Source organism: Falco peregrinus, chromosome 1 (genome assembly GCF_023634155.1).
Source record: "Falco peregrinus isolate bFalPer1 chromosome 1, bFalPer1.pri, whole genome shotgun sequence".
In the NCBI taxonomy this organism is placed as follows: Eukaryota; Metazoa; Chordata; class Aves; order Falconiformes; family Falconidae; genus Falco; species Falco peregrinus.
The window spans coordinates 110736391-110763533 of record NC_073721.1 but is presented as its reverse complement, the minus strand read 5'-3'; the positions used below and the strand labels follow the sequence as shown (position 1 = coordinate 110763533).

Genomic DNA, 27143 nt, shown 5'->3' with positions numbered 1-27143 from the left:
CTCCTGAGGGGAAGGGGACAACGATGACCCCTGAGGGGAAGGACACCGCTGAGGACAAGGAGGGATCCCTAAGAGGAAGGAGACGCTGAGGGAGGTGAGGGACACCCATGAGGAGGGGACACTCCTGAAGGGAGGCGACCCCACCACCGGCCGGCCGCCCAGACGGAGAAACTAGTTCGGTCAGCCCGTGACGGCCTCTGGCGCTTCCCGCTCGCCAGCAGCTCCGCTCGGGCACTGAGGGAACACAACGCCGCTTCTGGTAAATCTTTTGCAGTGTCACTCATCGCGCAGTTGTCCACCTCCCCAGGCCACCGACCACGGACGCCGCTTTCTCACCTCCGTCCTTCCTTTGCCTGTCTGTCCATCTCTATGTATTTCTCCCTGTACACAAATGTAATTTATATTATTTTTTAAATCTATATCCTCAATGACCTCTCTCATTGCTGCAGGTCATTCAGAAACTTAAGTGGCAACAGCATAGATAGATGTATGCTAAAAAGTTAGTCTTTTATTTGCAAAACCTTGAAATTCACTGAAAAAAAGCCCAAAGGTTTTAATTCTGCAGTCTGAATATATCACACATGCATCATGTAGGCTGTAGTCCATAAAAAATATATTTTATATATAAAACACATTATTCATAAATATAAATCAAAATCACCCACCACCACCCCTGTTAATTCTGTAAAGTGGAACAGAAGGTTTTCCCAGCACTTGTTCCTTCCATTTTTTGTTATTTGGTGGGTGTTTTTTTCTTTTAGAAGTGGGGGATAATCAGTTTGTAAAAACATACACAAAACCAAACTAACAAAACAAAGGCTGACAACACAAGTCTGTACAACTGTCAGGCAGAAGTAAAACACTCGCTTTGTGTTTGTGTAACATCTAAGCACTAAATAGTATTTTCTGCTTCATTTCAGTGGTACTGAAATCACAACTACAATTGCATAGTTTATACGTTACTCAATTATCTTTAATGCTATCTAAGCCTTGACTAAAAACCAGCATATAAAATTAAAAAAATCATGGTAGAAATTAATCTCAAAAGAATCCAATTCAATTGCCTGCAACAGTGAATTTACAATAATTTGTAAGCATTAAGTCAGATAAATATGGCTAATTTAATTTCAACATGCTGTGTTTTAAAATTAAGATTGTCATCTGCAGCTTTTTTGGCATTCTCAGTACCCCAAGCAAATACAGCAGTAAATTACACATGGAAGCTTTTTCTCAAAATTTTTAGAAAAAAGCCAAATCAACAGTTGACACAGGAAAAAATAAAACACTTTCCACACACAGATATGGTGAGTAATTCAACTTCATTCTTGGCAGTCACCTTTACAGCAACCAGTTATCACACCAGCTCAGTCAGTGCCTTGTTTCACTGAGATTTCCAACAAAGACACCAATGTATTCGTAGCCTGTGAGCATAAGTTTAAAAAGCATCAAGCTATTCCCATCCTCCACCCCCCAAACGAAACAAAAATTTTTTACATAATCTGGCATTAGAAAAAAAACTAAACCAAAATGCTCCTGATGCACCTACAAACTGCCAAGCTTTGGATTCCAAGTCACATCAGCTCTGCAACTGCTATGTGACTGAGGTAGCTCAGCAATTGCAGCAGCAGCTGCCAGTACCCTTCCCAACCTCCTGTTCCTTGACTTTGTGCAGCTCTAATTTATTTCCACAGCAAAACCAACATATTTTAGCAGAGGTGTAGGACTTTAGAACTAAGCATTCTGCAACTCTCCCAGATTGGAATCCCGTGGGGCTGCCAAAGGAGTTGGCTGTTGCATCCATCTTCTCATGCTATTTCTGGAGCACCAAAATTGCTACATTGCTTATTTTGCATACCCTTTAACTGAAAATTCTCTCAGATGAGCATCAGTGCTGCACAGGAGGAAAGAAACACCATTTTTGCATGGGCAGCTAGTAAATTTTTTTCTGGACTGCAACATCAGAATTCTTCCTCTGCATTTGGAGTATGTGAACTCTTAAGTTCCTTCAGTTTTTCAATAGCAGAAGATACCGAAATCTCTCCGTGAACCTTGTTGTCTCTTGTTCGCACGTTGACAGCGTTATTTGCTTTCTCTTTTTCTCCAACCACTGCAAGGCATATCACACACAATATTAAACTGACTACCTACATCACAAAATTAGGGTCTAGACAAACTCTATGCCAACATTAAAACTTAAATGATATTCAGAAATGTGATGCTGCTATTACCTAAGATAAAGTTATACTGGGCCAGCTGTGCATTCCTAATTTTCTTGTTTAATGTGCAACTATGATCTAGATCCACATCTGACATAAATCCTGCTTCAAAAAATTCTCTGCAAACCTAAAAAGAAAACCAAAACACTCTTGCTTAATATTACAGTATATATTAAACAACAAATTTTACATGCTGTAATCCCTGATCTCTTCCAATAATTAACTCATGTACATGCACAATTTTGCTCTTGTGAATCATTCTAAGGAACGTCAATGAAGTTATTTGAAGAAAGCTACACACACACTTAAGGGCCTAGCAGGGCTCCAGCTGGAAGACAAAATAAGGTAACATCTGTATCAAGTATTTGCTGATCTCCTCAGACAGCTACGCTGCTGAATGTCAAAAATGTTTCCTCAGTCAGAGAAAGGAGAAAGAGGCAAAGGGACAAAAGCACTTTACGCTTGTATTAAAAGAAAAGCAGGGCAGAGGGGTAAAAACAACCATGGTCAAATGTAATGTAGTCAAGAATATACATGCTGGGGAATGGAAGGAACCGGCTCTGCCCCTACTTTAAGCAGGTAATTCTGTAATGAAACATTATTATATAAGGTTTGTCATCCAGGACGATTTTTCCTTTAATAATTAGTGAAGTATGTACATAACAGAACCTAAAACACTTAGTTACATATCCCTTTCTCAGGCTTATAGAAATTTTAGACTACACAGAAAAATTTACTTCTCCACCCCAGGTATGTCTCTAAAATTATTAAAGCATTCATCCTTTGTTCTAGGACAAGTACTTCCTTCAGGAGCTGTTAAAATTGCTTGCTACTATAAAAAGGAAGGCTCTGCTCTCACCTGCTGGGCATACTCCTCACAAGTAGGTCCCACAGGCACAACCATGACCTGCCGTGGAGACAGCCAGAACGGCCTGGCAAGCAGGACGAGAAAAACATGAAATAAACGTGCATTTTACATTTGCATTCATATCCATACTCATGTTCCTCAGTAAGTTTCTTTACTTCATAAAAATATTTGTTAGCTAAAGATGTTGGGTAGTATTTTATATTCACATAAAATAGCAAACATTGATTCCAGTAAAATCACATACACAGAGCTTTGATCTTTTGTTCACTTTCTGACTACACAATTTTAAACAGAATTTTATTTTTTCCACATAATTTTCACTTTTATTTATAATATATTGTCGTGCAAGACGGACAGTCAGACATAGGTGGCTGAAGGTAAGAATTAACTCTTCCTTAATACTTTAAATACATTAATGAAGAAATATCTTCAGCACTTATTTGAGATGAAACAATGTATTTTACAAGTGAAAAGAAAAAAAAAAATCACATTAGGGCTACTTTATGTCTGTATAAATAATTGCTCTAGATATGTCTAACATCTTCCCAATATAAAAAGCATGATTTTTAAGAAAAAACCCAATAATGCAGCACATATACATTCAATTACAACTCTTATTTCTGCTATATTATTATTTCTGCTATAATTTCCCCTGCAATCTCATTAAATTTAATTTCTAATAATGAACTATTAATAAAAGAATATCATACAATTGAGACCATAAAATCAGATTTCTTTTCTTGTAGTCTTACCTACTAATTTTGAGCAAATTCTAGGGATATTATTTTGCATTATAAGGGACATTAGGGAGAATATGCATTGTCTGTTATTAACATTTCTTAGAACTACGTTTGCCACATACCATTTTCCTCCGTAATTTTCTGCTAGAATAGCTATCATTCTCTCCACAGATCCCAAGATAGCCCTGTGAATAATCACTGGCCTTTTCTTATCATCGCCATCCTTACTGAAAAAGGGTAAGTAAAATTAAAAAAAAAGAAAAGAAAAAGAAAATTCTCTTAGCTTACACACAGATAATCCTACTTATATTTTTGATTCTACTTTTCACGGAAATACAAAATTCAGTTATTTATACGTGGGCAAAACCTACTGATTTATTGAAAATAGAAGTAAACTGGGCTTTTAAAAGAATACTGAATTATCAGAGTGACTTAAAATAATAATGCCTGTAGCTAGTGGCACAGGGACAAACGCCTCAGTTTGAAACAATACTCAACTGACTCTGCTTCACTTCTGTGCATCTTACTATTCTGTGTTCTTCCTTGCTCTCTTTTCTGCTATGTCTTGCTTTTATTTTGTTGCACAGGACCTTACCTGCCCTTACTGTTAATTTCTTTTCTTAAATTATAATCCTGTGATTTAAAAATAAGCCAGCTGCTGCTCGTAACAGTATTATCACCTGCCAAAGATATCTATGACATCTACCATAGAACAAGACCAATTCACTCAGTGGATAAATATCCCTCTTGCTAGCTGGAAGCCAAAATGAGATTTTCACTAAAAACTGTTCGCGTTTGGTTTATGTTCAAAGTTCACTAACTTCATCTGAGAAAAAGGATGTGAAGTACTTGCTACAAACATGCTAGCTTCTTAAGCCACGTCTGAATTTGTATGCAACGTCTTCAAAGGAGACACAGTGACTACGCTAAGTGAAAATTGAGTTTTCTTTAGCATTATATATGACCAGTTGTTTTCAGAACTGGCAGGCGAGATAGATGATGAAATTTTCCTGCAATCAGCAGCACTTCCAATTAAAGTAACCTATCATTACACTGAAGAAGTATCTTCAAGTTCATGACTCAGGCCTCTGCCCACCAGGGATGTTCCCCCTCCTAACCAGGCTCCTGATATACAGGCTAATTGTTTGTTAAGTGAGCAAAAGAGCATTAATACATCTCAGTTCAATGGGAATTACAGATAAAAAAGCAATCATTTTTAAAAAAGTATTTAATTTAAAGGGGAAGGTATTTAGCTTAGCCACTCACCCAACATATGTAAGATTAAATCGAATGGGTAGCTGGAAGTCAAGTTGGATAGTAGCACACTGATGGTACCTGCCAATAGCATCTTTAATTTTAATATCAATCTGTGAAGCAAAATAACAGTTACTAAATATAGTTTGCCTCCATAATGTCTATGTGCTCATCCATTCCAAAGTTGTATGAAAATGCTGATTCACTAACCTTAGGGCCATAAAACGCTCCATCTCCTGGATTCAAATTCCACTGCTCTCCAAAGTCATTCAAGCTGTTTTCAAGTTGCTAATCATAAAAATGAGAGAATAATTAAACAAAGGTATAGCAGGGCCTTTCATTACTGTAAGTTAAAGCATTTCTCTTTGAAATACAAATGGAGTCAAGAGACAGCTTGACTCCTACTATTCAACCATTTAGTCATTTATAATAAATCTTGAAATAAGAGTAGTTCCTTGTACAAATGTGGTGATTCATCAGAAAAAAAGATTAATAAAAATCAAATCAGTTCAAGATAAGGAGCTAAGTAAGAATCAGAAAGTTCTTGGTTTATATAGAAACTTCACATTTATTGTGACATTTTCCAACAAACATTTCCATTAAGGACAACATTTAGCATCTGATTTAAGCAGTTTCACTATTCAACATGAAAGAACTTGATTAAATATGCACCTCTGCAAATACAAGTATTAAGGGTTTTGTTTGTTTGTTTGCTTTTAAATGGATTACCTTTTCTGCATGATCCCAGACCTCTAACTCTCCTAGGTAATTTTCTGGTCTTGTAGAAAGATGTAGTTGAAAGGTAAAACCAAAGACAGCATACACTGACTTCAAGAAATCAAGACAGCCCTTCATTTCTTCTTCAATCTGAAACAAAATATGTTAGTTAAAATTTCCTTACCTAAAAATGTAATTCATCATCAATTACTGAATTCATCATAACCAGAACGAGTCCATTAAATAAAAACAAGCAAAAAAAAAAAATCACATGAAAATTACATCCTCCAAAGCCAAATCTACATAGCGGGTGAAAAGAGAACTGAGGTGTTTTGGCTTCAAAGCATGGAGGGAAGAGTAATGTTCTTGTTAAGCCTGGGCTTCTGGAGCCAAATTGCATGAGTCAGAATTGACAAGAGTACATCAGTTTATTCATACACCTCCCCTAAAATCTGTGGCATGACTGACAAAGTAGAAGTGTTAATTCAGCATTACTATGGAAAAAAAAATGGGGTCAACAACTTTTTTCTTTGCAGGGGGAAATGCAAAAGATTTTATCTTTGGGATTTAGTTGCCCAATGTATTTTTCTAAAGGGAAAAACTATACAGGTAATATTACATAATGCACAATCAATAATGTCCCTCAAGTAAGATTGTTTTCTTCTTTTGGTATAAGAGACACATCAATTTCAAAGAGAGGAAGTAGTAATACAAATTATGGCATTGCTAGCTGAGGTACTTGTATCAGAGACGCTAAGTTCCACAGCCTATTGACTTCAGCAATATTGCAGGTTAAGAAATATGCAATATCAGATGAGTAAGAAGGAAGTACCTAAACCTATCAAAATTCCCCATCAAAAGCAGCATTATGCTACAAAGCAATGCAATAGAAGAAGCTAGAGTGGAAACATTTGGGGCATTTTTTTCTTGTTTGATGTTGATTTGCACTGGGAAAGGGCCCTTTTTTGGTTGACTGGTGGGAGGAGGGTGTGGGGAAGGTGGGTTTTTTTAATTTTTTGGCATTTTTTTGTTGTTGTTTTGGGGTGGGTGTGCTTGTTTGTTTTACCTGTTCTATTGTGCAAAAGATGTGAGCATCATCTTGTTGGAAGCGCCTTACACGAGTCAAACCACTTAAAGTCCCAGAGAGTTCATTTCGGTGAAGGACTCCAAAATCTGCAAGTCTAAGAGGCATTTCCCTCCAGGATCGTGGACGATGGGCAAACATCAAGCTAGAAGGAACATGAAAGAACGTTCCTTTTATCCTTCTTACAGAAAATTTAAGACAACACAGAAACTAAAACAAGATCAATACAGACAGTAACCAAATTTTAAAGTATTTATTCATTCAGGTTGTCTGCATACTAAAAGGCAGGCAAACAGAATAAGTGCAGCAGCAATCAGAACACATTGCTGAAGACCACTTAGAAGAAACACTGACAGTTAACAATTAAGACTGGCTCATCTGGACCTTCTTTTGGAACATCACATCTGATGCCAATCTCTAGCCAACATAATTTGTATTTACTCTTGGTACAGAATAGTATTAGCATGCACAAACCTAGCTCACTTAGTGCAGGCTCACTGAAAGATCATCCTGTAAGAACTGCATTTGGTTGGCTTTGGGACAGTGTCAGGGAAGCTCTCTGGACACACTAGTTGCTTAGTGGTCTATTGTAAACATACATGATAACATGTATTAACACTTCATTTATTTCCTCTCAGCCCCACAAAGGGTAAATATAGCAAAATAAGAAGTTTTTCAGGTGAGACTACCCACCAATGTCCTGGACAATTCATCGGTTTCAGAGCAAAGGTTTCCTTCTCGATCTCAAAAGAGAACATATTTTCACTGTAGTGCTGCCAGTGTCCTGAAGCTTCCCAGAGTTTACTGTTGAAGATGTTTGGAGATACAACTTCAGTAAAATTACGTCTGTGATATTCCTCCTATAAAACAAAAATCAACATTTAAAAGGTGACAGAGCTTTTGACAAGCAAAAGCTTGTGTTCTTATGATGGTGATTTACTGGGAGACTAAAGGACTGCTGCACATGTGGGTTTTGCACAATGGGAAAAAGCACAGGTCAATGCTTTACTCTGCCCTGTTATCAAAGAGGGTAGATCTGTATAACCATAGTGAAAATCTGGTATGTGTTTACATACATAGATGCATCTCTTTCTGTGGATAGCTCAGTGCTGTGAATGACCTATCACTTAAGATCAATGATGGATATTAAGGTTGTTAGGAGTTACATTAGTATCTATACTCACTCGTATGAAATCCATGAGTGTGTTATAAAGAAAGGCACCTCTAGGGAGGAAAAAACAGCTTCCAGGACTCAAATCATGAAAGAAGAAGAGTTCTTGCTCCTAGATAAATTAAAAACAGAATGCTGTAACACCAGTGCAGATGGAACTGCAGAACATGACTACTTCACACGTGTTGACATCTGCTCACAAAACCAAATTATTACAGCAACAAGATGATTTCCAGAAGCCTACAAGTCCTCAGCAACAGTAGTTAATTCATCTGTAGTTCTTACTCTTACAAGTTTGTATTAACACAGAAATTCCACTTGACTCTGTGACTACATAAATACACACTTCCTCAAAATCCTGAAACCTTAACCAATCTAACCTTTAGCAACCAAAGCAATTAACCCATCACATCTGAGGGTTGATGGCTGAAGCTTGTGAGCCAGTCATTTTTTTTTGGAATTCCGTCTGAAAAACAGAAGCTCAGCGGTGTGGCTCTGACACATCTTTGGAGAACTTTAGCCTCTTCCGTATCACAGATATTAGACACATAAACGCTAGGCAAGTTGTTTGATCGATACTAGATAATTTGGTTTTTTGAAAAGTCATGTAAGTAATCAAACAAATACTATACAAATATTCAAGTCTTAATGAGTTAACAGAAATAAGCATGAGCACTTCTGTGAAGATAATTTTTCTACTTCTTCCCTTTGTCACTGTTTTCTATAAATTCCTCATCGGCATCTTCCTCCTCTGAGTCACCCTCAGTCATTATCTTTTCTTATGAAGGCCCTTCACAGTCTCTTCTTTCATGTCTGCCAGTAAGCAGAGAGGTTCATGCCTGCGTCCTCTTGGCCAACAATGCTGACCTTCAGTTACACAAGTTTTTCAAACAAATGTCTCCCTGCTTTCACCTGCACTACCCATGGTACCTTTAAATATCCACAAAGCTTCTTACCTTCCCTCAAATACCCTCCCTGTATCTCCACCTTCTCTACAAAACTATAGCAAAGGTGACACAATTAGGGGACCGCATGCCAACGTGATCAATATTGGGTCACAGTCCTTGTCTGTGTCAATCCAGTGTCTTCTGATTTACACTCAATTTAGGGTTACATCTCGTCATTTAAATCTGGTCAAGAAATATATGAACAATATTCACAACTGCTGAAGTACCACATGTACATACACCTAACTACTATATTATTTATGCCTATAAAAAATGACCAAACCATATTATTTATACAGTCTCAAGTAATTTCTCTCTTCTATGAAAGATACAGTGTTTTAGGTAGTTTCTGAAAAGACAACATTAAAAGGTTTAAGATATTCTTCCCTAAACAGAGGGACAGCCTCATTACTTCCTCCTAACATTTGTATCCAAGTGACAAGTTGAGTTTGTAAAATTAGAATCTTAAAATGTAACTGACACAAAGAAGTTCATAGAACAGGCTCCCATTCAGTTAAAAAAATGGAAAAAGAACCCCAAACCATGAAGGAGAATTAGTTCTACTTCAGATGCATAAAAGAGAAGTAGACCATGAAATAGTGTACCTTTCCAATTTTCCTATGGTCCCGGTTTCTGGCTTCTTCCTGGAATTTTTCCCATTCCTTCATCATTTTGTTATCAGGAAAAGATATTCCATATATTCTCTGCAGAGTTTCCATGTCAGTTTTTCCTTCCCAATACGTAGAGGAGTTCTGATGTAAAAAACCCGTACTTTAAGATAATACTATATATTCTCAGGGAAAGGAGGAATAAACACTAATGCATTCAAATGTTATGATTTTTTTCCTTGGGAAAATAATTCTATGCAGTCACCCAGCATTTGTTTCTAATAACACAATACTTGCACTGCCTTTTAGTCAGCATACCAATGCAGAAGACAATCAGAAGTGACTCGTCAAGCCATACTTTTATTCTACTTAGGCACCTTGTTTTAACTCACATCACGGCATGTTTTATCATCTTACATTATACCTTCAAAAAAAGCAGCTCTTATGTTCAAAACATAATGCAGCAGTGAAACACGGAAGCCGAAGCGGAACTCACTAACTCTCACAGTGCAATCCTAGCTGTTTTGACCCTGTAACACCTAATCCCTGGAACTCAAGAGTTCCATAAACTTCAGCCTCCAAGCCAGCTAAAGCAACTATGATGAATGTGCCAGTAAGGTCAGGCTAATAAGCTTACCAAAATTAGCAACTGCATAACCAGAGTCATCTGCAAACGCTGTCTCTGGCTTTCCTGTGAGCAATGCCATTTTTCAACAGCAGCACCTGAAGACCTACCAGGGTCCACTTTACCTCCTGTACGTGAGAGATACCATCTTACAAGGTATTACTATTTTCTGACCCAGTGAGTATCCTGGATGCTCATTTGCTGCAGAACCAAGTGCACCGCCCCCCCCCCCCAGATGTGACAGCTAGCAGGCTTCAGCTAGGACATCTGTACTAGAGAGTGCAGTGCTGGCTGGAGACCCTAGCACACTACTGCCACATAAAAGCTTAGGCAGCACGCTTCTCTACTGTGCACGGAATAATCAGTTCCACAGCTAATCTAGTGACTACCAGCCTGAGTATTTTTGCAGTGCTCTTCATTACAGCTTAAGCATGCATGTTACTGCACTCGTACTCTGATAAAGAGATGCTGTTCACTTTCACTGAAGTACTATTGTGATGGTCAAGGGTCAGTAAACCTTGGAAGTAGATGAATGATGAGAGTCTGTAGTTCTACTTGCACAATGGGAGCTGGGAAAGAAATGAAGGACTGTTTTCAAGTAAGCAAAGAAAACAATACAAAGGACCCTAGCATAATCACTTAAGGACAAATAAATGCATAAATAAATCAACTGACCCGCAGCTTAGTTAAGTTTTAACACACAGTTCATTTAAACTGACCTTAAATATTTTAAGGGCCTTGATTTTTCCAGTGTGTCTCACATGTGGACCCCTGCAGAGATCAATCAGTGGGCCACATCTATACACCAAAAGAAAAAAGCATTTATTTCACAACAACATTCTAAATACACCCAGTAATGACATACACGTTAACGCTCAACATGTTCAAACACACTAGTAAGTATCCAAATGCAACACTTGGCAAATTCAGTGCAATCTTATAAATAATTGTGCCTTCTACCTGAAGCAGAATATTCACCCAGTAAATAGCACACTTGCTCCTTTATAAGAGCATCGTAACACACTCAGCAATACATATAGTTGCATATGTAAACTTTGTTAAAGTTGACCAGGAAACTTCAAACTATGCACATCAAACAGGAAAAAAAAAAAGGTTTTGCCATCTTCCAACTAACTGGTTTTATCTCTGGCAACTGAACGAACATGTTCCTCACCCCACAGTGAGCTCAGAGTTAGCTTTACCCATTATCCAACATTCAATGTCACGGGCAGTAACTTATTTTACTCTGTTTATTGAAACTTGAAGGAAGGAGTGAAAAGTGGATTTGCCATTTGTCCACAAACTGAGACCTAAGCTGCCCCAGCAGAGAAAGAAAAGATCAGACTTAACATAAGTAGCAATATTAACTGCAAAATCAAGTTCCAATCACACAAGTATTCAGAAACTGGGGGGGGAGTTTCTTTTCCTCTCAGTTTGAATGTAATATACCTAACTGTAGAATTTCATAATACCTGTTACCTTATTTTTCTTTACCTGTATATTGTGGTAGTTGGTGTGTTCACCTTCTCATTAAGGATACGACACTTAAACTTGTTATACTGTGTGGGGGGGAACATGAAAAGTCAGAAATATCAATAAAATGGCTAATGCAATTGTATTTTAAAATTATGTATTAATAATGCAAATGCATCAGTAAAAGACACACAACTAAAAAAAAAATCACATGATCACATATATGTATGTAAAAGTTCAACGTTCTTTCAGAAGAGTTATAAAACAAGAGGGCAAAGAGACAAAAATATCTTAATTTCTTTGGGGTTGTGTTAAGCATAGTGATTATCACCCAAACACCTCAAAGCATTTTTGAGAGGCAATTCAAACATACAACACTGAGGCTGGTAATACACACTGTGTAAAAAAAGAGTAATAGAGGACAAAAGTCTTTTTTGGCTTGTCTCTCAGGTGAGCCAGAATGAAAGTATGCATTTTGTATGCGAATTTCTATGGCGTCTCATTGAGCTTGAGGTGTTCTTGTGTAGTAAAAAATTGCTTTTATTCCTGCCTGAAAACATCCTGAACACTTGAGAGGGATATGGAGAGGGGGAAAAGATGCTATTCTTTTTCTTTGTTTTATTACACGGATACTATTCTGATGAGTCAGTGACATGCAATATTTTCTAAGTTACATTTCAAAAATCATGGTACCAGAATCACAGCTACTCCTAAGATTTACCTTAAACATCTCTAACAGGATCTCCTTTTTGACTTCCAGCCTTTCAAAAGCCTGCTTCTCTTTTATGATATTTTTACAGCGGTTTTCCAGTAGTGGGAATTCATTACTAGATACACCTCTAAACAAAAAGACACAGGCAAAAGGAATACAAATTTATTATTTTATTACTCCCATTTTTGAAGTGACCGCTTTCTAGTGGTCTAATCTGAAAAACATGGACTGCGTTCTTGTGATTGGTCACAGTCCTTTCTTCGAGTCAGCTGTACTTTCAGACACTATACTCAGAAACACAGACTGTGTCACCCTGAATAAATCCACTGCACTCATTCCTAGAACAGTCTTCCAGAAACATTTAAATGTCTGGAAGATCTGTAGCTCAAAAGTATGTATGATTTAAGAAAAAAGGAAGGAAAAAAAAAAAGGCTCAACCCAGCTGCAAGAGGTAGTTTATCAGCTGATGCAGATTCAGTATTCCCCCTGACTACAGAAAGATAAACAAGGGAAAAACAGAATTGTAAGGCTGTGCACAAGGATTAGAGAAGTAGTAAACACCTATAGGACTGACATGCATACGTGCCATTTCTACAAGTGACTATGGCACTCTGAAACCAAACTCCCATGATTCTTCAAGGAAACAGTCGCCTACATCTCCCAGGAACTTCAGCGAGTTTTACCCCAACACTACACGTTTTTTCACAGAACATTAAACAGCCACAAGTCTTACGGAGCACGCGTCTCAACACTGCTCATGAATTTAAATAGACACACGTATTACGTATACACAGAAGACTAACCTCTCAGTTTTAAACCATACTGGATATACGACTTTCCTTTTAACATGCAGAAACATGACTGAACAAAAATAATTCTAGTATTGAGATTCAGTAAGAGTACTGAAGTGCTGAAATTTTACCGATCTTCAATGTACATGTCGTAATAAAATCCGTTCTCAATTGGTGGTCCATAGCATAAGCAGCCCCCAAAATAACCTTCCATGGCCTCTCCAAGAATATGAGCACTTGAATGCCAATAAACCTGCAAATAAAGAGAGATGAGCAAGTCACAGGGCATTGGCATTGTGTAACTAAAAAGAAAAACTAAAAGAGGTGTATCTGCAGATGGGAAATACACTGGAATTGTTCCTTAAATTCTGTGAGAGGTGTAACAATTTTCTGTTCTTATTCTGAAGTACGCTAAATGTTTACTATAATGGCAGATACAGCAACAAAGCCCTGTGGTATTTCAGTCTGAAAGGTGATTATACCTCTGCATGATTTCATCACCTTAGTCCTATTGTACCTTGTTCATTTACAAGTTAGTTTCCCGTCAGTTAAAGGTCTGTGCAGTACTAACCGCACCCAAAGCGATGCAGCCAACCAAGTTACCATTGCTCACATACAGTACATTGACTCCCCTCTCTGACATCTCAGGTAATGTGCTTTACAGTCCTGTTAATCAACAGCCCAGCACATCAATACCAGTCTTATGTTGTAAGTCCCTATTAAATCGGAGCACTTCATAGCCACTGCTACAGGGTGAAGCCGTTACAGGCTCCTGAAATGCCTCAAACAAGCTCAATCACCCGAATAATTCTTTGACAAAATGAAGTCTAGTTCTAGTGCCTAAAGTTAAACATAGGCTCACAACTGAATCCCATTATCCTGAGTATGTCACTAAATATATTCATAGTTTAATTGGCTAAGATACGCCTACTTAGGTTTCTAACACACAGTGCCAGTACAAGGAGTTGTAGATGTTACTTGTGACTCAAATGTGATATTGGCCAATTTTTAGGAAAGCGTAAGCCAGCCTCACTATTGCTTTCAGTGCCTGACCTTCAAACAGAGTCCAACCACAGAACACGTCTTAGATGACATCAAACTACTTCAAGATCGCACATGAATCAGGACATTCTGTACAATCTTCTGTATCATAGGAACTTAGTATCTTTGTTGAACCATGACAAATACATTTACTTGAATAGTTTCAGGGATTTTTTTTAATTTTTTTTTTTTAAATTCAAGATTTTAAAAGCATAATGCTGCAATCAGTTTCATGTCATTAGTTCCTTTAATCAAGCAGAAACCAGTGAGTGTTTACTCACAGCTTTGGCTTCTTCATTATCAAACATAAGCAGCTCCAGAGTACAATCTCCCTCCAGCGGACGATCCAGGTCCCACAGTTCACCGTTCACTTTGGCAATGACTGCATTTGAAGCCAACACTTGACTGAAACACACAAATGGTGACAAGAGACCAAAATATTTAGGCTCCTAAACGCTGTGAGGCCCCACCCACATGTCATAGCACCTAAAGACCTTTAACTTTTCTTTCTGCGGTCATCCTCAACACTTTTCTACTTTTAAGGTACAGACCCTTAAGGTCTCAAAAGTTTCATTCAACTGTTTTCAGCACTGAGCATCTGCTTTTATCAACACTTTCTGCTGTTACCTGGTAACTCACAGAACTTCGGATGTCTCTAGGAATTCCCAGCAGCCTCACTGATTGCTGTGTTTATTAATCGGAAGCAACCATTATGCCCCAGCGCAGAACCTCCAGCGCGACTCAGAGCAGTAACCTCACCCAGCTGTTCCTTCTGCATTAAGCTGAAATTTCAATGCTTTCTAAATAAACCAGCTTGAGAATCACCACCCACTCACCGTGATGTATGTATTTTACGTACAAGGTAAGAGAGGAATGGACTCTTGCAGTGATGAATCTGTAACTAACTAAGTACAACTCCTTGAGCCTGCACGTTACCTAATTCCCACAGCTAACTGATACGGCGTGGTTTTCCAAGATTCCCCTTCAGCCATCTTTCCATCCGTCAGAGTAACTTTGATGGGTTTGCTGTGGTTGGCCGCTCTGTAAGCCAGCAAAGCATCATGCTCTTTTTTCAGAGCCTCATAAAGCTTCAGTCTGTCTTCTATGAAGCTTGGCCCACACTGCAGCTGTAACAAATGACACCACACACACATGTATTTGTACGAGAAAGACGATAAAAGCAGTCACAGTGTGCAAGTGTTCGTGCATCCCCAGACGTTCCAACCAAGACCAGATTTCACTGAACAAGGATTTACACTAATACGTGGCAAAGCATTTGTAAATAATTATGCACAGGACAGTCCCATCTAACTTGCTGACTATCCCATAGCGGCTTTCCAGTCTTCCAACCTTCATCAAGCCAGGCCTGAACGCCTTTGTTAGTCCGACCTTGGAAAGCCTCTTCCCGTACCCCTGCCCCAGAATTTGCGCTTAGCTGACATTCTGGAGGTTTGAATCGCTCCAGCAAGCCCCGCTGCAGTCAGTCCACCCAACGCATCACACCCAGATACGAGCGCTGGTGGGACGTTCCATCAGTTCAGTGCACGGCGCGTTACTGAGCCCTATCGCAGGAGCCAGCGCTGCCAGTACGCGCGTCCAGCCGCTGCGCACCCTGCCCAACTGCGCCCAAACCGCGGCTCTCTGGGGGCCGCTGCATCCTGACCCGTGCCTCACAACGGGGCGATCCGTTCGTTGCATAGAAAGTAGAGATCTAGGAATGCAGAAGTAGCCCGACTAATTACGTGCAAGATGAAGCTCTTACACGATGATTTTTCTGTACGTGTGCTATCGCGAGCCTTCTTTCGAAACTCTGGATTTCAGAACGCAGCAGAGTACCTCACTCTGCAGCACTGTGTCTGCACTTACCAAACACTGCTCCCCCTCCTGTTATTACTTACATCATCCCGATGTCGGTTCACAGCTTCATTTGCTTCTTCCTTTTCCTCTTTATTCTGATTCACCGCCACCGCCAGACTCGCGCTGGAGACTTTCTGCAAGCAGGGACCGCATGGAGCGCAGCCCTGCGCCCCGGCCTCCCCCCAGCACCCGGCACTGGGCTGGACAGGAACCGTGTGTCCCCCCCCACCCCGCGGAGGGCCGGCCCCCCGTGTCCCCCCCCCACCCCGCGGAGGGCCGGCCCCCCGTGTCCCCCCAACCCCCCCCGGGGAGGGCCGGACCCCCGTGTCCCCCCCCACCCCCACCCCGCGGAGGGCCGGCCCCCTGTGTCCCCTCCCCACCCCACCCCACCCCACCCCACCCCAGGGAGGGCCGGCCCCGCGTCCCCCCCCTCCCGGGGAGGGCTGCCCCCGCCCCGGGCGCTACCTGCCCGCCAGCCGGGGACTCCGCCGGCGCCGCCCGGCCCAGCTCGGCCGCCAGGCTGCGGCGCAGGTGCAGGAGGCGGTAGCGCAGCTTCTCGTTCTCGGCCCGCAGCCGCTGCAGCTCGGGGCTGCCGCCCCCGGGGCTGCTCAGCGCCCCCTGCTCCTTCAGCCGGCCGACCTCCGCCGTCAGCCAGCGCAGCTCCTGCTCCTGCCGCCACACCCGCCGCGCCGCCGCCTCCGCGGCCGCCGCCATCTTCCCCAGGCGGCACCGCGCCGCCCCGCCCCCCCCGAGGCGGGACGCGCCCCCGCCCCCCCGCCCCGCCCCCGCCCCGCCCCTCCTGGGGTCGCTGCTGCCGGGCCGGTGTCGCGCACCCCCGGGCCGCGCCGGGGCGATGCGCAGCCGCTCGGGTCTGCGCCCCTCCGCCTCCCCCAGGCTGCTGGCAGCGGCGGGGCTGCGGCGGGAGCCGCGTCGCTGGGTCTGCAAATCCCGGTGGGGCCATTCGGTGGCCGGCGCGCTGCACGAGGGGTGCGTGACAGGGAGGGGACAGCCCACACCTGCAGCACAGCGGAACTGCACCATCCCCGCAGACCCGCTGCGGCTAGCCCAGGTAAACCGAGGGGACAAGTCCCTGCCCAGACAGGTCTTGTCATCCTGGTCCTTTGCAGGACTTCTGCTGCCATCTCCCCTGGTCTGCTGCAGCAGCCAGATCCCGAGTGGGGCTGCGTTTATCCACACAGTAACATCGGTGCCATGTACACAAGGGAAGATGTACTTGATTTAGCAGACATGAGCAGACCTGGCCAAAAAATGTGTGGTGTTCCCACCTGCCCAGTTCAGCATCAGCAGAGCTCATGTGTTCTTAAAAACACAGAGGAGGAATGCTTAATAACATTTAAATACACAGAGCATCCTTAGAAAGACAGAGCATCCTTGGAACGGCAGAGCACCTGCAGGAGGTGGGAGACGGGGACAGCCCCCACCTGAGGCAGCCCCGTGGCCTGTGGCCTGTTCCGTGGCACAGAGCGCAGGTGCTGCGCGCCCAGCCCGCACTGCGGCCCTGGCGGCCCTGCCTGCGTACTCACAGACTGCGAGGGGTCGCTCACCTCTCCCGTTTCCCTGGGTGACTGCTGTGTGTAGTGCAACTCACTGTCTGTATTGAGCAGCTCATGTTCTACCTGCCTCTCTTTGCATTTTCACTGCAGAGTACCACTTCCTCTCCCATAAATGCCCAGAATTTTCTAACCGCTTTGTAGTTACGTCTGCTAGTCATTCTGCCACAGCTGGACATTTTCATGCTTTTTTTTTTTTTTAAAAACACTTTTGTTATTTAAGGTGTACTGAGAATATCCCCCAGCAAACTGATACATTTTTCATTTGCACCAATTCTTCCTTTTCTCAAGAGATGGAACTTGCCCACACTTACGTCTATCACTCACTATATATAGCAAGGTCACTCTTCTTTGAGGATGGACTCACGGGGAGAACTGTGTAAAAATAGGACATACTCTATAGCTTCCTTTAAAATTAATTTTGTTGTTAATCTGACAGGTCACCTGGTTTTTTTTTACCTGCTAAATTCATTACTATGCAGAATACATTATTCCACTTAGGATACTGATGATCATCAGTGTTATCAGCACAATAAAATCAACACAGATTTAGTTTTGAGATTAAGTGCTGAGAAATGTATTCAGGTTACATCTGCTGTATCTCATCTTTGGACACTGTCTTACGAACCCCAAACTGTAACTATGGCCTTATGCTAACATTTATTGAAGCAACGGAAAAACTCAGAAATTACAGCGGCTGAGAAGGCTGATGCACAAGGTGCTGTCTAACATCTGTGGAGTACCAGGCTTCATCAGGATCTTCTACCTGCCGAGGTATCGCGGTATCAGTACTAGCGAACTTCTGAGAGAGAAATTACTTGGAGAGGAGCAAATGCATGAGGATTATTCACCGAGAATATGGGGGCCGCTGTGGAGGTTCAAAAATCAAAGGGAATCTTGAGCATCAGGCTTATAAAGCAGCCCTTACTTCTAAAGGTGTCAGGTCTTTGGGACAGGTTGTCTCCTTCCTCTGCCGCTGTGTGCGACCCTTGTTGAGCCGTACGGCCCGCTGAACGGGACAGCAGATGCCCTTCACCACCTGCCTGCCCCCAACGGGTCACCTTTCAGGTGGTGTGTGCTGCCATGCGATGCACAGGGAGCTCTACCTGAGCACATTCAAGATGATTACAGAAGAAGCACGTGGGTCTCACTGCTTGTGGTCAATAAACCATAACATTCCAAACTGGGACCACTAACGTGGCTTAGAACACCTGATTCCGCTAGTCCAAACTCCAGATAAGGAGTCACATAGGAGGCTTGTTACACCTGCAACCTACCACAAGGTGACAGGCGGGGCTGCCCAACAGTTCTGGGATATACACAATAAAATTCCTAAAGTATTATACTGTCGGTAGCCAACTGTCATGCCAGCTGAGGGATACTTGAAAATTTCTAAAGAGAAGAATCCTGACAGTAGGATACAGTGGTTGCATCTTAACATCATAAGGACTGAAAATGTTATAAAATTTGTTTTCCTAAAAGCTGGCAAAATATTTTTGTTTGCTGCACGACAGGTAAAGCACCCTTAGGAAAACCTCAGGTAAGGCTGCACGGGTGAGGACATGGGTGCATTATCCGTTGGAAGTAACGGAAACAACACAAACAGACCAAGAACCCGGAGGAGGAGGCGGGAAGCACTCATAGCTTTTCTATACGGGGCACTTATGGTGACAGAAAGTATGAAAACACAGCCCCAAAGTCCGTGTATTAAGCAGCATTTGCATAAGGGGGTTATGTAAGGCGTGATCCGCCCTGACGGATGGCCAGTGGCAGAACACCTCCACCGGGATTGCAGTAATCCCCGCCGTCAGACCTGCCGCGCCAAACGGGCCCTACGTGGCGTTTTATTTTGCTTGGACGCACCTGAAAGATCAAAACATGCAGAAACGTTGTTATTCTTCACAGTGAGATACTTACCTTCACAAGAAAGGTCTTGCTCTGTAACCCTTTTTTTTTTTACCTTTTGCATATAACAGTGCTTATATATATACACACATACATGCATGTAACAATGCATATAAATATAAAAAAAATATTGACAGAAACATGTTTTCTAAATGCGTAATGCCATTGCCTTGTAAAGCTAATATTTTATGAAGGAATCAGAAGTGGAGGGCACTTGTCCCGTGGGCTGGGCATGCCTCTGAGGAATACAACAGTAACGTGTACACAAGACACTTCAAGCCATCCTGTACCGGCTTGTACAGATTATTTCAGTTGGATCAGCTGTTGTCTTGAATGAATTATTTTTTGCGAAGGGATACCTTTGACGATCAGTTACAGAATTAAAAAGTAACAGTAACGAAGCAATTCTCAGTCTCATCATTACGGTTCAGAAGCTGTTAACAGTTGTAAAGGGCTAATTAGTGGAATGTAATCCTCTTAGGAGGCTGCAGGCATTGAGCTAGATTTTTTTATGATTTGTATGTAGGCCTTCTTTATTCCATTGGAATTACAATAATTACAGACAGCAGTATGTATTTGCACTCTGTCCATCCACATTATGTTTACTCTGCTTACTGAATACTGCACAATAAATGCAGAAGTAGAATTTTCTATTTTCTATTTAAATATCAAAATGTTTGGAAGAACAGCCAAGTCTTGGTTTTATAACCGTGCAAAATCTACCAAAAGAGAAAATGAAAACAGGAATAAGTGGCTTTCTGAAATCCCAAGCAATCAGAGAGAGAAAATACTGGAAGAGCTGGATGTGAGCAAAGTGCTGTCATATTTGGTTTACAAAAGAGTCTTTTCCTTGGAGGAATACAAAGACATTTGGTCTCAGGAGAGCTGCAAGAAGAGGACGGAGTATTTTTTACATAAACTCTCTTTAAAAGGCCCAAGTGCTTTCTGTGCTTTTTGTTCCGTTTTGGAGGAGGTCTGTCCTAACTTGCTGACATGCTTTCTCCTTGGCTACGAAGGTAAGGTCACTGCTCTGAAATGCTTAAGTGTATATTGGTAATGTCTTGGAATCCTTTGACACTAATAGTTATTTGCTATAATTAGTGTTTACTTTCTCTCTTGCACTAAACAAGAGGGACTATTTGCTGTCTTTCTGGTTCTTTCTTATAAAAGATAAAAGAATGGGAAAATTTATTAAACAATTGTATGTTGCCGTTATACCTTGAACATTTAAACTGGTAGCAAAATACTGTATCTTATCATTGCTGCTAGTAATGAATGAGAGTCTGATCGGGAAAAGGATTCCTCCTAAGTACTACTGATAACAGCGCAGAAATGTAACACTGCTCTTTTACTTTCCTTCCCATTTTGGGGATATTTAAAAATAGATTGCGAAGCTCTGTAGGCATAGTGCCCAGTAAGTGATCCCTCTCACGTTTGTTTTGTAAGTGACACTATTTACTATGCCTCTCTGTAAACAGCTGCATGAAAAAGATTGCATGGCTTAATATCAACAATACAACTGAAGGCAATCAAAATGTTATTTAGACACCGGGCACTGTTCATACCTACTTGAGAAACAATGTTTGACTAGATATTAGTAAAGAGAATATGAAAAAGAATGTGCGGCGTGTTTACAATTATTTGTGACCTATTTTTATTTTTTGTGTCTGTTACATTCCAAGTTTGAGTCTTCCAAGTCAGCTGGAGTGTTCTCAGCAATGACTGCAGGGTTGCGCTCAAAAGATTATACACAGAATGTCCTTTTAGATTTTAATTGACATAGTCATGTCTTTCACCAATCCGTTCAGTAACAGATTTAAAGACCTTAGTATTTACAGCTATTTATAAATGAAACCCACCGAGTCTGATTACTGTATGATTTTTAATAAGTTAAATAAGAAAAATTAAAATCTAAACCCATTTTGACCTTTAAAATAGCTGTAGTCTGGGTCCTCTCTTGAAAACCTGATTATTTTTAAAATTGACAGTTAGAGACCCAATTACTCAGGAAGGCAACAGATATTTTACGATCATCTACTTACGAACAGACGCCCATTTTGTGTATCTGTTCAGGTTCGATTTACAGTACAGTTTTATGGCGATCACAAGAAAATCAAAGCAGGTTCACAAATGTTGTGGACTTTAATACATGTAGAATGTACTTCGTGGACAACCACAATACCAAAAGGTTACTTTGAGCCTCTTTATGCTATCATTTTTTTAAAAAAGCATACAAATAAAAATATGATACGTTATAAAGCCAGGTCTTCCGGGTTATACATTTTGGAAGGAAGTTTTGGCTTCCTCTGAATTAACTGCAGAGACAGCGCAGGGAGATTTTTATTCTATACCGCTTCAACATTTGATGCGGGGGCCGTCACAGAGCAGATTTAAATCTTGTGGTGGGCGCAAGGTTTGGGGCACAGCACTGTTACAAAGGGTGATGGCCTCGGCAGTTGGGTGCAAGTCAAGGACTCTGTCTCCCTGACAACATCATCGCAGATACAGAGAGAAAAAGAGAAAGCCAATGCTGCACATTTCCAAAAGAGTAACGGATACTGTTGGAACAGCGTCCCCAATCCATTCTGTCTGTCTGTGCCTTGTGTCGGCAGAAAAACGCCTCGGGCTGCCTTAGCTCAGCCACTATTACACTCTCTCCTCCTTCCCCTCCCCCAGCAGCATACATCAAATGTGCAAAGCTAGTTTTAGAATCTGTTATTGCTAATAATAATCCACTGGATAGCAGGCAAAGAAAAACACATGCTAGATATTCACATCAATTCATGCGCATAATCTGTTTAAATTCACGCACGCGTATGTTGCAGATTCAATTAAATGGATTACGCATTATGAGTTTTTATGCATTGTGGATTTTTATAGATTGCCTTTGATAAGCCCTGCTACAAGGTACACAGAAAGGTATGAAGGAAAAGAGCACTGTTTATTATTTCAATTAAAATGATTTTCTTTTCCACCCCATAAAAGCCAATTGATAGGACAAAGGAATCAAAATGGAAGGAACACTGTCTAGATGCATGATGAGTAGTTGCTGTGCCAGTGCTACGTGGCTTCCCCACGCGGCTGCGGAGCCGCTGGGTGCCCTGCCGCCCGCTGTACTTGTTAACAAGACTCTTTATGGCAGGCTGGCTGAGCACGCAGGACAGAATCAATCCCGTTATTGATCCGCTGGGTGTGCAGCAGGGGACAGTTTCTGCTTTCTGGACCCGCCCGTGCTGGCAGATACGGGCACTTTGATGTGTTCCCATTGTCTTCATGCCCCCCAGAAAGCAGCACCGGCCAGGTGCGGGAAGCGTGGCGTGCTTCCAAAGGTCACTCTGTCTCTGGACGAATGTAGTTCACGGCAAAAACCTTAAACTGTGCTAGTGACATGTGGCCAGTGAATGTGCTGTTGCTTCTGCACAGTTGATTTAATGCCAATTTGAACTCTTTTTGCCTCATTATTTCCAAGAATTACACCCACAGCAATTTAAGGGGTGTTATAGCAGTGTTTATTCTTCAAGACACTAGTGACTTGATTCTTCTACTCTTCTAAAATTCTCATCCTAGTACAAAGCAAAGCTCCTTGTGACTCCACGTGGCTTTTACTTGCCCGTATGACACAGCAGGAAATAATTCTTTGTTGGCCAGGCAGGAGTTTATATGGAGTAAGTATTTCAGGTTTATTTCCAAAATCCCTATAAATTGTCTGACCTGTACCTCTCAAACCCATCGGAAATAAAAACATGGAAACAACTTTCTTTATACAACGTCAAAAGAAATCCTGTTTATCTAAACCAGCTGCTTACCCAAATGCAACATCACAGGCAGAATTACATCAAATTGTACATGTTATTTTGAATTATGTGCCAGCTGTTAGAGAAATGTCTTTGTTGTTATCCAGACCGTATGCATAGACGTGTCCCAGCGTTATCAGAGCAAACAAAACTGAGGGCTGTATCAGAGATGGAGCCGCACGAAACCTGTCAGATGAGTGACCAAGAAGGAAGCCCTTCTGCTGAGGAGCAACTCAATCAATCATTCAACAAATACAGGTTAAAATTATCAGTGTCATGATGTCTTTAATGATTTCCTGTCACTTAGTTTCCATGTATGGGAAGTACACCACTGATGCTTGCAAGAAATTTTCCATTTCATTTGCACCCAATTTTACTTGGCACTTGCAAGCTATGATTCTGTTTTGTGTAACGAACATCTTTTGATGCTGATGAACGCTGGGGGTTGCCTCTGGTCTTTATTACGGGTATTCAGTAGTGATGTAATGTGTTGATGCCACTGCTAGTTTTCAGTGCTCAAGGACCAAGTACATACGTAGGAGTACATTTTACCCATAAACTCCCTGGGAATGTGAGAGACAACCTATGGTAATATCACAGTTCCTCTAATTTTTGTTTATATTAAGAGGAACAGAAACTGAGGAAGACCTGTGTAAGAGCAGCACGTAACTGGAGACGTACTGGGATTTAGGTCCCTGCTTCAGAGATTTCAACCCAAAAGGAGAACACAAACAAAACTTTGGAAGTCCTAAAATGCTGAATTTTATGTAGCTAGTATTCAGTTCAGGCATTTGCCGTTGTGTGTATGAAATCATGCTTTGCTTAATTCAGTAAGGAATCTCACTGAGAATGGACTAGAGCTCTCAGTAGCTCGTTAGTTGCTAAGAAATAGTGTAGGTAATTTACAGATATTCAGCTAAGACAGAAACTTATATCTGAGAAAAAATGCCTGAAAAGTAGTGAAAAGCTGTACTGCTGTTTCGATGTGTCAGTAGCATATAAATAGTAAATTATGAAGCCTTAACGCCTTTGCATGGCTAGGTTAGTTTTGTTAAGTTTCAGCTAGGGACTGGATTACAGTAGCTTGTAGAAGTGTAGTAAAACTTAATGACTGTGAAGTGATTGAAAAAATTGTGGTCATAAGAGCTTAAGTTCATCTTGAGTAGCAGTGAAACGTAAATGGTAACAGAATAGGCAGGCAGATGATACAATACAGTATAGGCCCAAATGGTACAGTACGGGCTGATCCATGGCCACAGCTAACGACATCCCAGTCAGAACTCTTTTCTCCATATACACTCACAAGAGTTCCAGGAGACTTGCAGTCACTCTAAATCTGCGTATGTGTTGTTTGGCTTTAAACAGATTAATTCTGTAGCACCGGTCCTGTAACATCACAAGACAATTCACTTACAAAACCAAACCAATTAAGAAGAACCACATTAAGAAAGCAGCAGGCAAATACGAGGGCTTTCCTGAAGCCAGTCTATGCTGGAAATACCTGATAGCTCTAAAAAAAATCAACCAGATATCACAGAGCAGGACAGTATCAGTAGCTGTGGGATCAGGTAGTCTCACTGTAAGACTGTTACATACATTCCACCTGGTAAGAAAGCATATGATGTATCAGTCTTGCAAATACCCCGTAAGAGGAAAAAAAGCTGCTGGGGCTACACTCTCCCTGCAGTGTGTCAGTGTTCAGTGTGGAAGCCGATGTAGCCCCAGAAGTCACACAGAAAGAAGGGAACAGTCACCTCTGCTGGAAACAGTGAGCTCAATGAGAAGACAAACGCATGTGCAACAGCACACAATTTACTTCAACACCAGTGTCCTGGAAAAAACCACACCCTGACAGCAGGTTAAAAAAGCACCAGTCTTCCCACACCACTGTTGTACGCTGACACTCATCTCCTCCGTCCAAGAGAAAAATATAATCAGTAACTGGGTTATGCTAGTTTCCCTGTAAGCGCCACACTTGGGTCAAACGCCAGAAAGACAATCTTACACAATCAGCCTGGTATTTGTGGAGGAGAGAGTCTGAAGTGCTTGTAAAATCCATGAAAATGACACCCCCACTTCTGAAGAAACAATATAGCGGGAAGCAAAGCCAACGTGCCACCCCCTGTATCCTGCACAGGTTCACACAGTACAAACCACAGCTGCAGGGCAACCAGAGACAGAAAGTACCGTCCATAAATACAACAGAGCACGATGACAGGGTGCAGAAAGACAACTAGAAATACAGAGATGTAGTTAGAAAAGAAGAGGCAAGCATGAAGAGAAAATGGGAAACAGCTTCACTGCCCTTCTTCCAGTATTTGTAAATATTCTCAAGCATTTGTAGAGTATTTTTGCCAGTGACAGAAAAATGTCAGTCACACAGACATTGTGAGGACAAGAACCTTTTGTCTCTGAAATAAATGACAAAATTCCAGATGATGTTAGTGGGACTGTCATGGTGAGCTAGAATACTTTGATGATACAGATAATAATAGATGTTACACAATTATATAGCAATTGTAAGGCTATGGTTTTTTGTATTTGTGTTTATGTAAGTTATCATAGTCTCGTCCCCGCAGAATAGACGGACACATACTTTACATGTCTGAGAAGAGCAGAATCACCTCAGTTCTAAATACGAAGATGATCCAGTTAGTTAAGAGTCAACCAACTATAGCCGTTGCGTAGTTCAGTCAGTAAAGCACCTTGGGCAAAAAGAAAACAAAGTTAAAAGGTGTGTGGGCTCACACTCAATTTTTCATTCCAAGGTGAGAGCCCTGATAAGGATACCCTGCTCTAATTTCACAGTTTCCCCGCTTGAGACAGCTCCAGCATTTTTGATGAATACAGTAAAAATGTGATCCGTAACACAGGTGAAACTGAGTAAGTTCAAGATTTGCATATTGTGATTTGGTCTAGGACTTCACAGAGCAAGCAGCTTGTTGACAAACACCCGCACAAAGATGCCAGACAGAAGTACCATATCGTGTATCTTCTGCAAATCAGTGTTAAGGATATGGTCTTGGTCTGGTTTTGGATCAGAAAATTTTGTCATTGGCTCTGTTTATCGTCCTCTCTGTACTTTCTTTCCCAGAATACCATCTCCAAAAAGGACAATCTCTATTAGATAAGTGGATAGAATTATAGGTTGGGTCAGTAATTGCCTGAATACGACATTTCTTTTTTTTTTTTTCTTTGCTTCTTTCTTTTATCTCTGAGGCATCACTGGACATTTCCTGCTGGCCCTGTGAAAATCGTGCAGATGACATAAAAGAAAATAGTTAATTAATTTCCTCAGGCTTTCTTTTTTCTCCTCCAACAACAGGTTTTATTCTCTTCTTGATTGAGAACTACAATGCTGAAGCAGACAACTCTCAGCAGCATTAATAGTACATATATGTGTTACTTTCTCATGTATTAAGAAAAGATTGTGTCGCAATGTCTGTCAAATAAATTATCAGAATAAGTAATATCCAAACTGTGAAAATCAGATACTATTTTTACAGTTGTTATAACACAAGCCATTTATTTTCACACTGCAAGCAACAAGAGATTTTTGCACACAGCTTTTCCATTTCCATGTAAATGGATTATGTTTGCGTGTATACATGCTTTATAGTGCATGTAATTAATTTGTATTTGAAGTCTTCTTTATGGATTTCACACTTATGTTTAAAATTTCAGAATGGCTCAGTTCTGGTGTAGAATATACCTTTCTTTGGAAATTCAGATTTGGAAATTTGCAATTCTATTGGAATTGTATTTTACA

At 41.2% G+C, this 27143-nt stretch overlaps 2 protein-coding genes across 4 annotated transcripts in view; one reads left to right on the top strand and one right to left on the bottom strand.

Annotated features, from left to right (window-relative positions):
* Positions 1 to 484: 484 nt before the first annotated feature.
* LOC101914567 (threonine--tRNA ligase 1, cytoplasmic) lies at positions 485 to 16839 on the bottom strand. 3 transcript variants are annotated; one of them, XM_055815374.1, is made up of 19 exons: positions 16570 to 16839; positions 16146 to 16304; positions 15184 to 15374; positions 14529 to 14652; positions 13338 to 13459; positions 12425 to 12542; positions 11725 to 11789; positions 10950 to 11028; positions 9603 to 9749; positions 8064 to 8162; positions 7573 to 7739; positions 6862 to 7024; positions 5808 to 5945; positions 5289 to 5366; positions 5091 to 5191; positions 3947 to 4051; positions 3076 to 3148; positions 2229 to 2343; positions 485 to 2107 (listed from the first exon to the last, which is right to left on the bottom strand). In XM_055815374.1, the coding sequence occupies exons 1-19, from the start codon at positions 16816 to 16818 to the stop codon at positions 1959 to 1961; spliced, it is 2442 nt and encodes an 813-aa protein (XP_055671349.1). In that variant the 5' UTR covers positions 16819 to 16839; the 3' UTR covers positions 485 to 1958. The 3 variants fall into 3 exon arrangements, with proteins under 3 accessions (XP_055671349.1, XP_055671356.1, XP_055671362.1); XM_055815381.1 differs by having other exon boundaries at positions 16146 to 16238; XM_055815387.1 differs by lacking the exon at positions 2229 to 2343.
* A 3399-nt stretch (positions 16840 to 20238) lies between these two features.
* TJP1 (tight junction protein 1) overlaps positions 20239 to 27143 on the top strand; it is a 198922-nt gene continuing 192017 nt past the window's right edge. The window contains exons 1-2 of the mRNA XM_027782098.2: positions 20239 to 20596; positions 23482 to 23632. Of these exons, the coding sequence (XP_027637899.2) occupies positions 20254 to 20596; positions 23482 to 23632 (494 nt within the window). The 5' untranslated portion in view covers positions 20239 to 20253. The remainder of the gene's footprint in view (positions 20597 to 23481; positions 23633 to 27143) is intronic.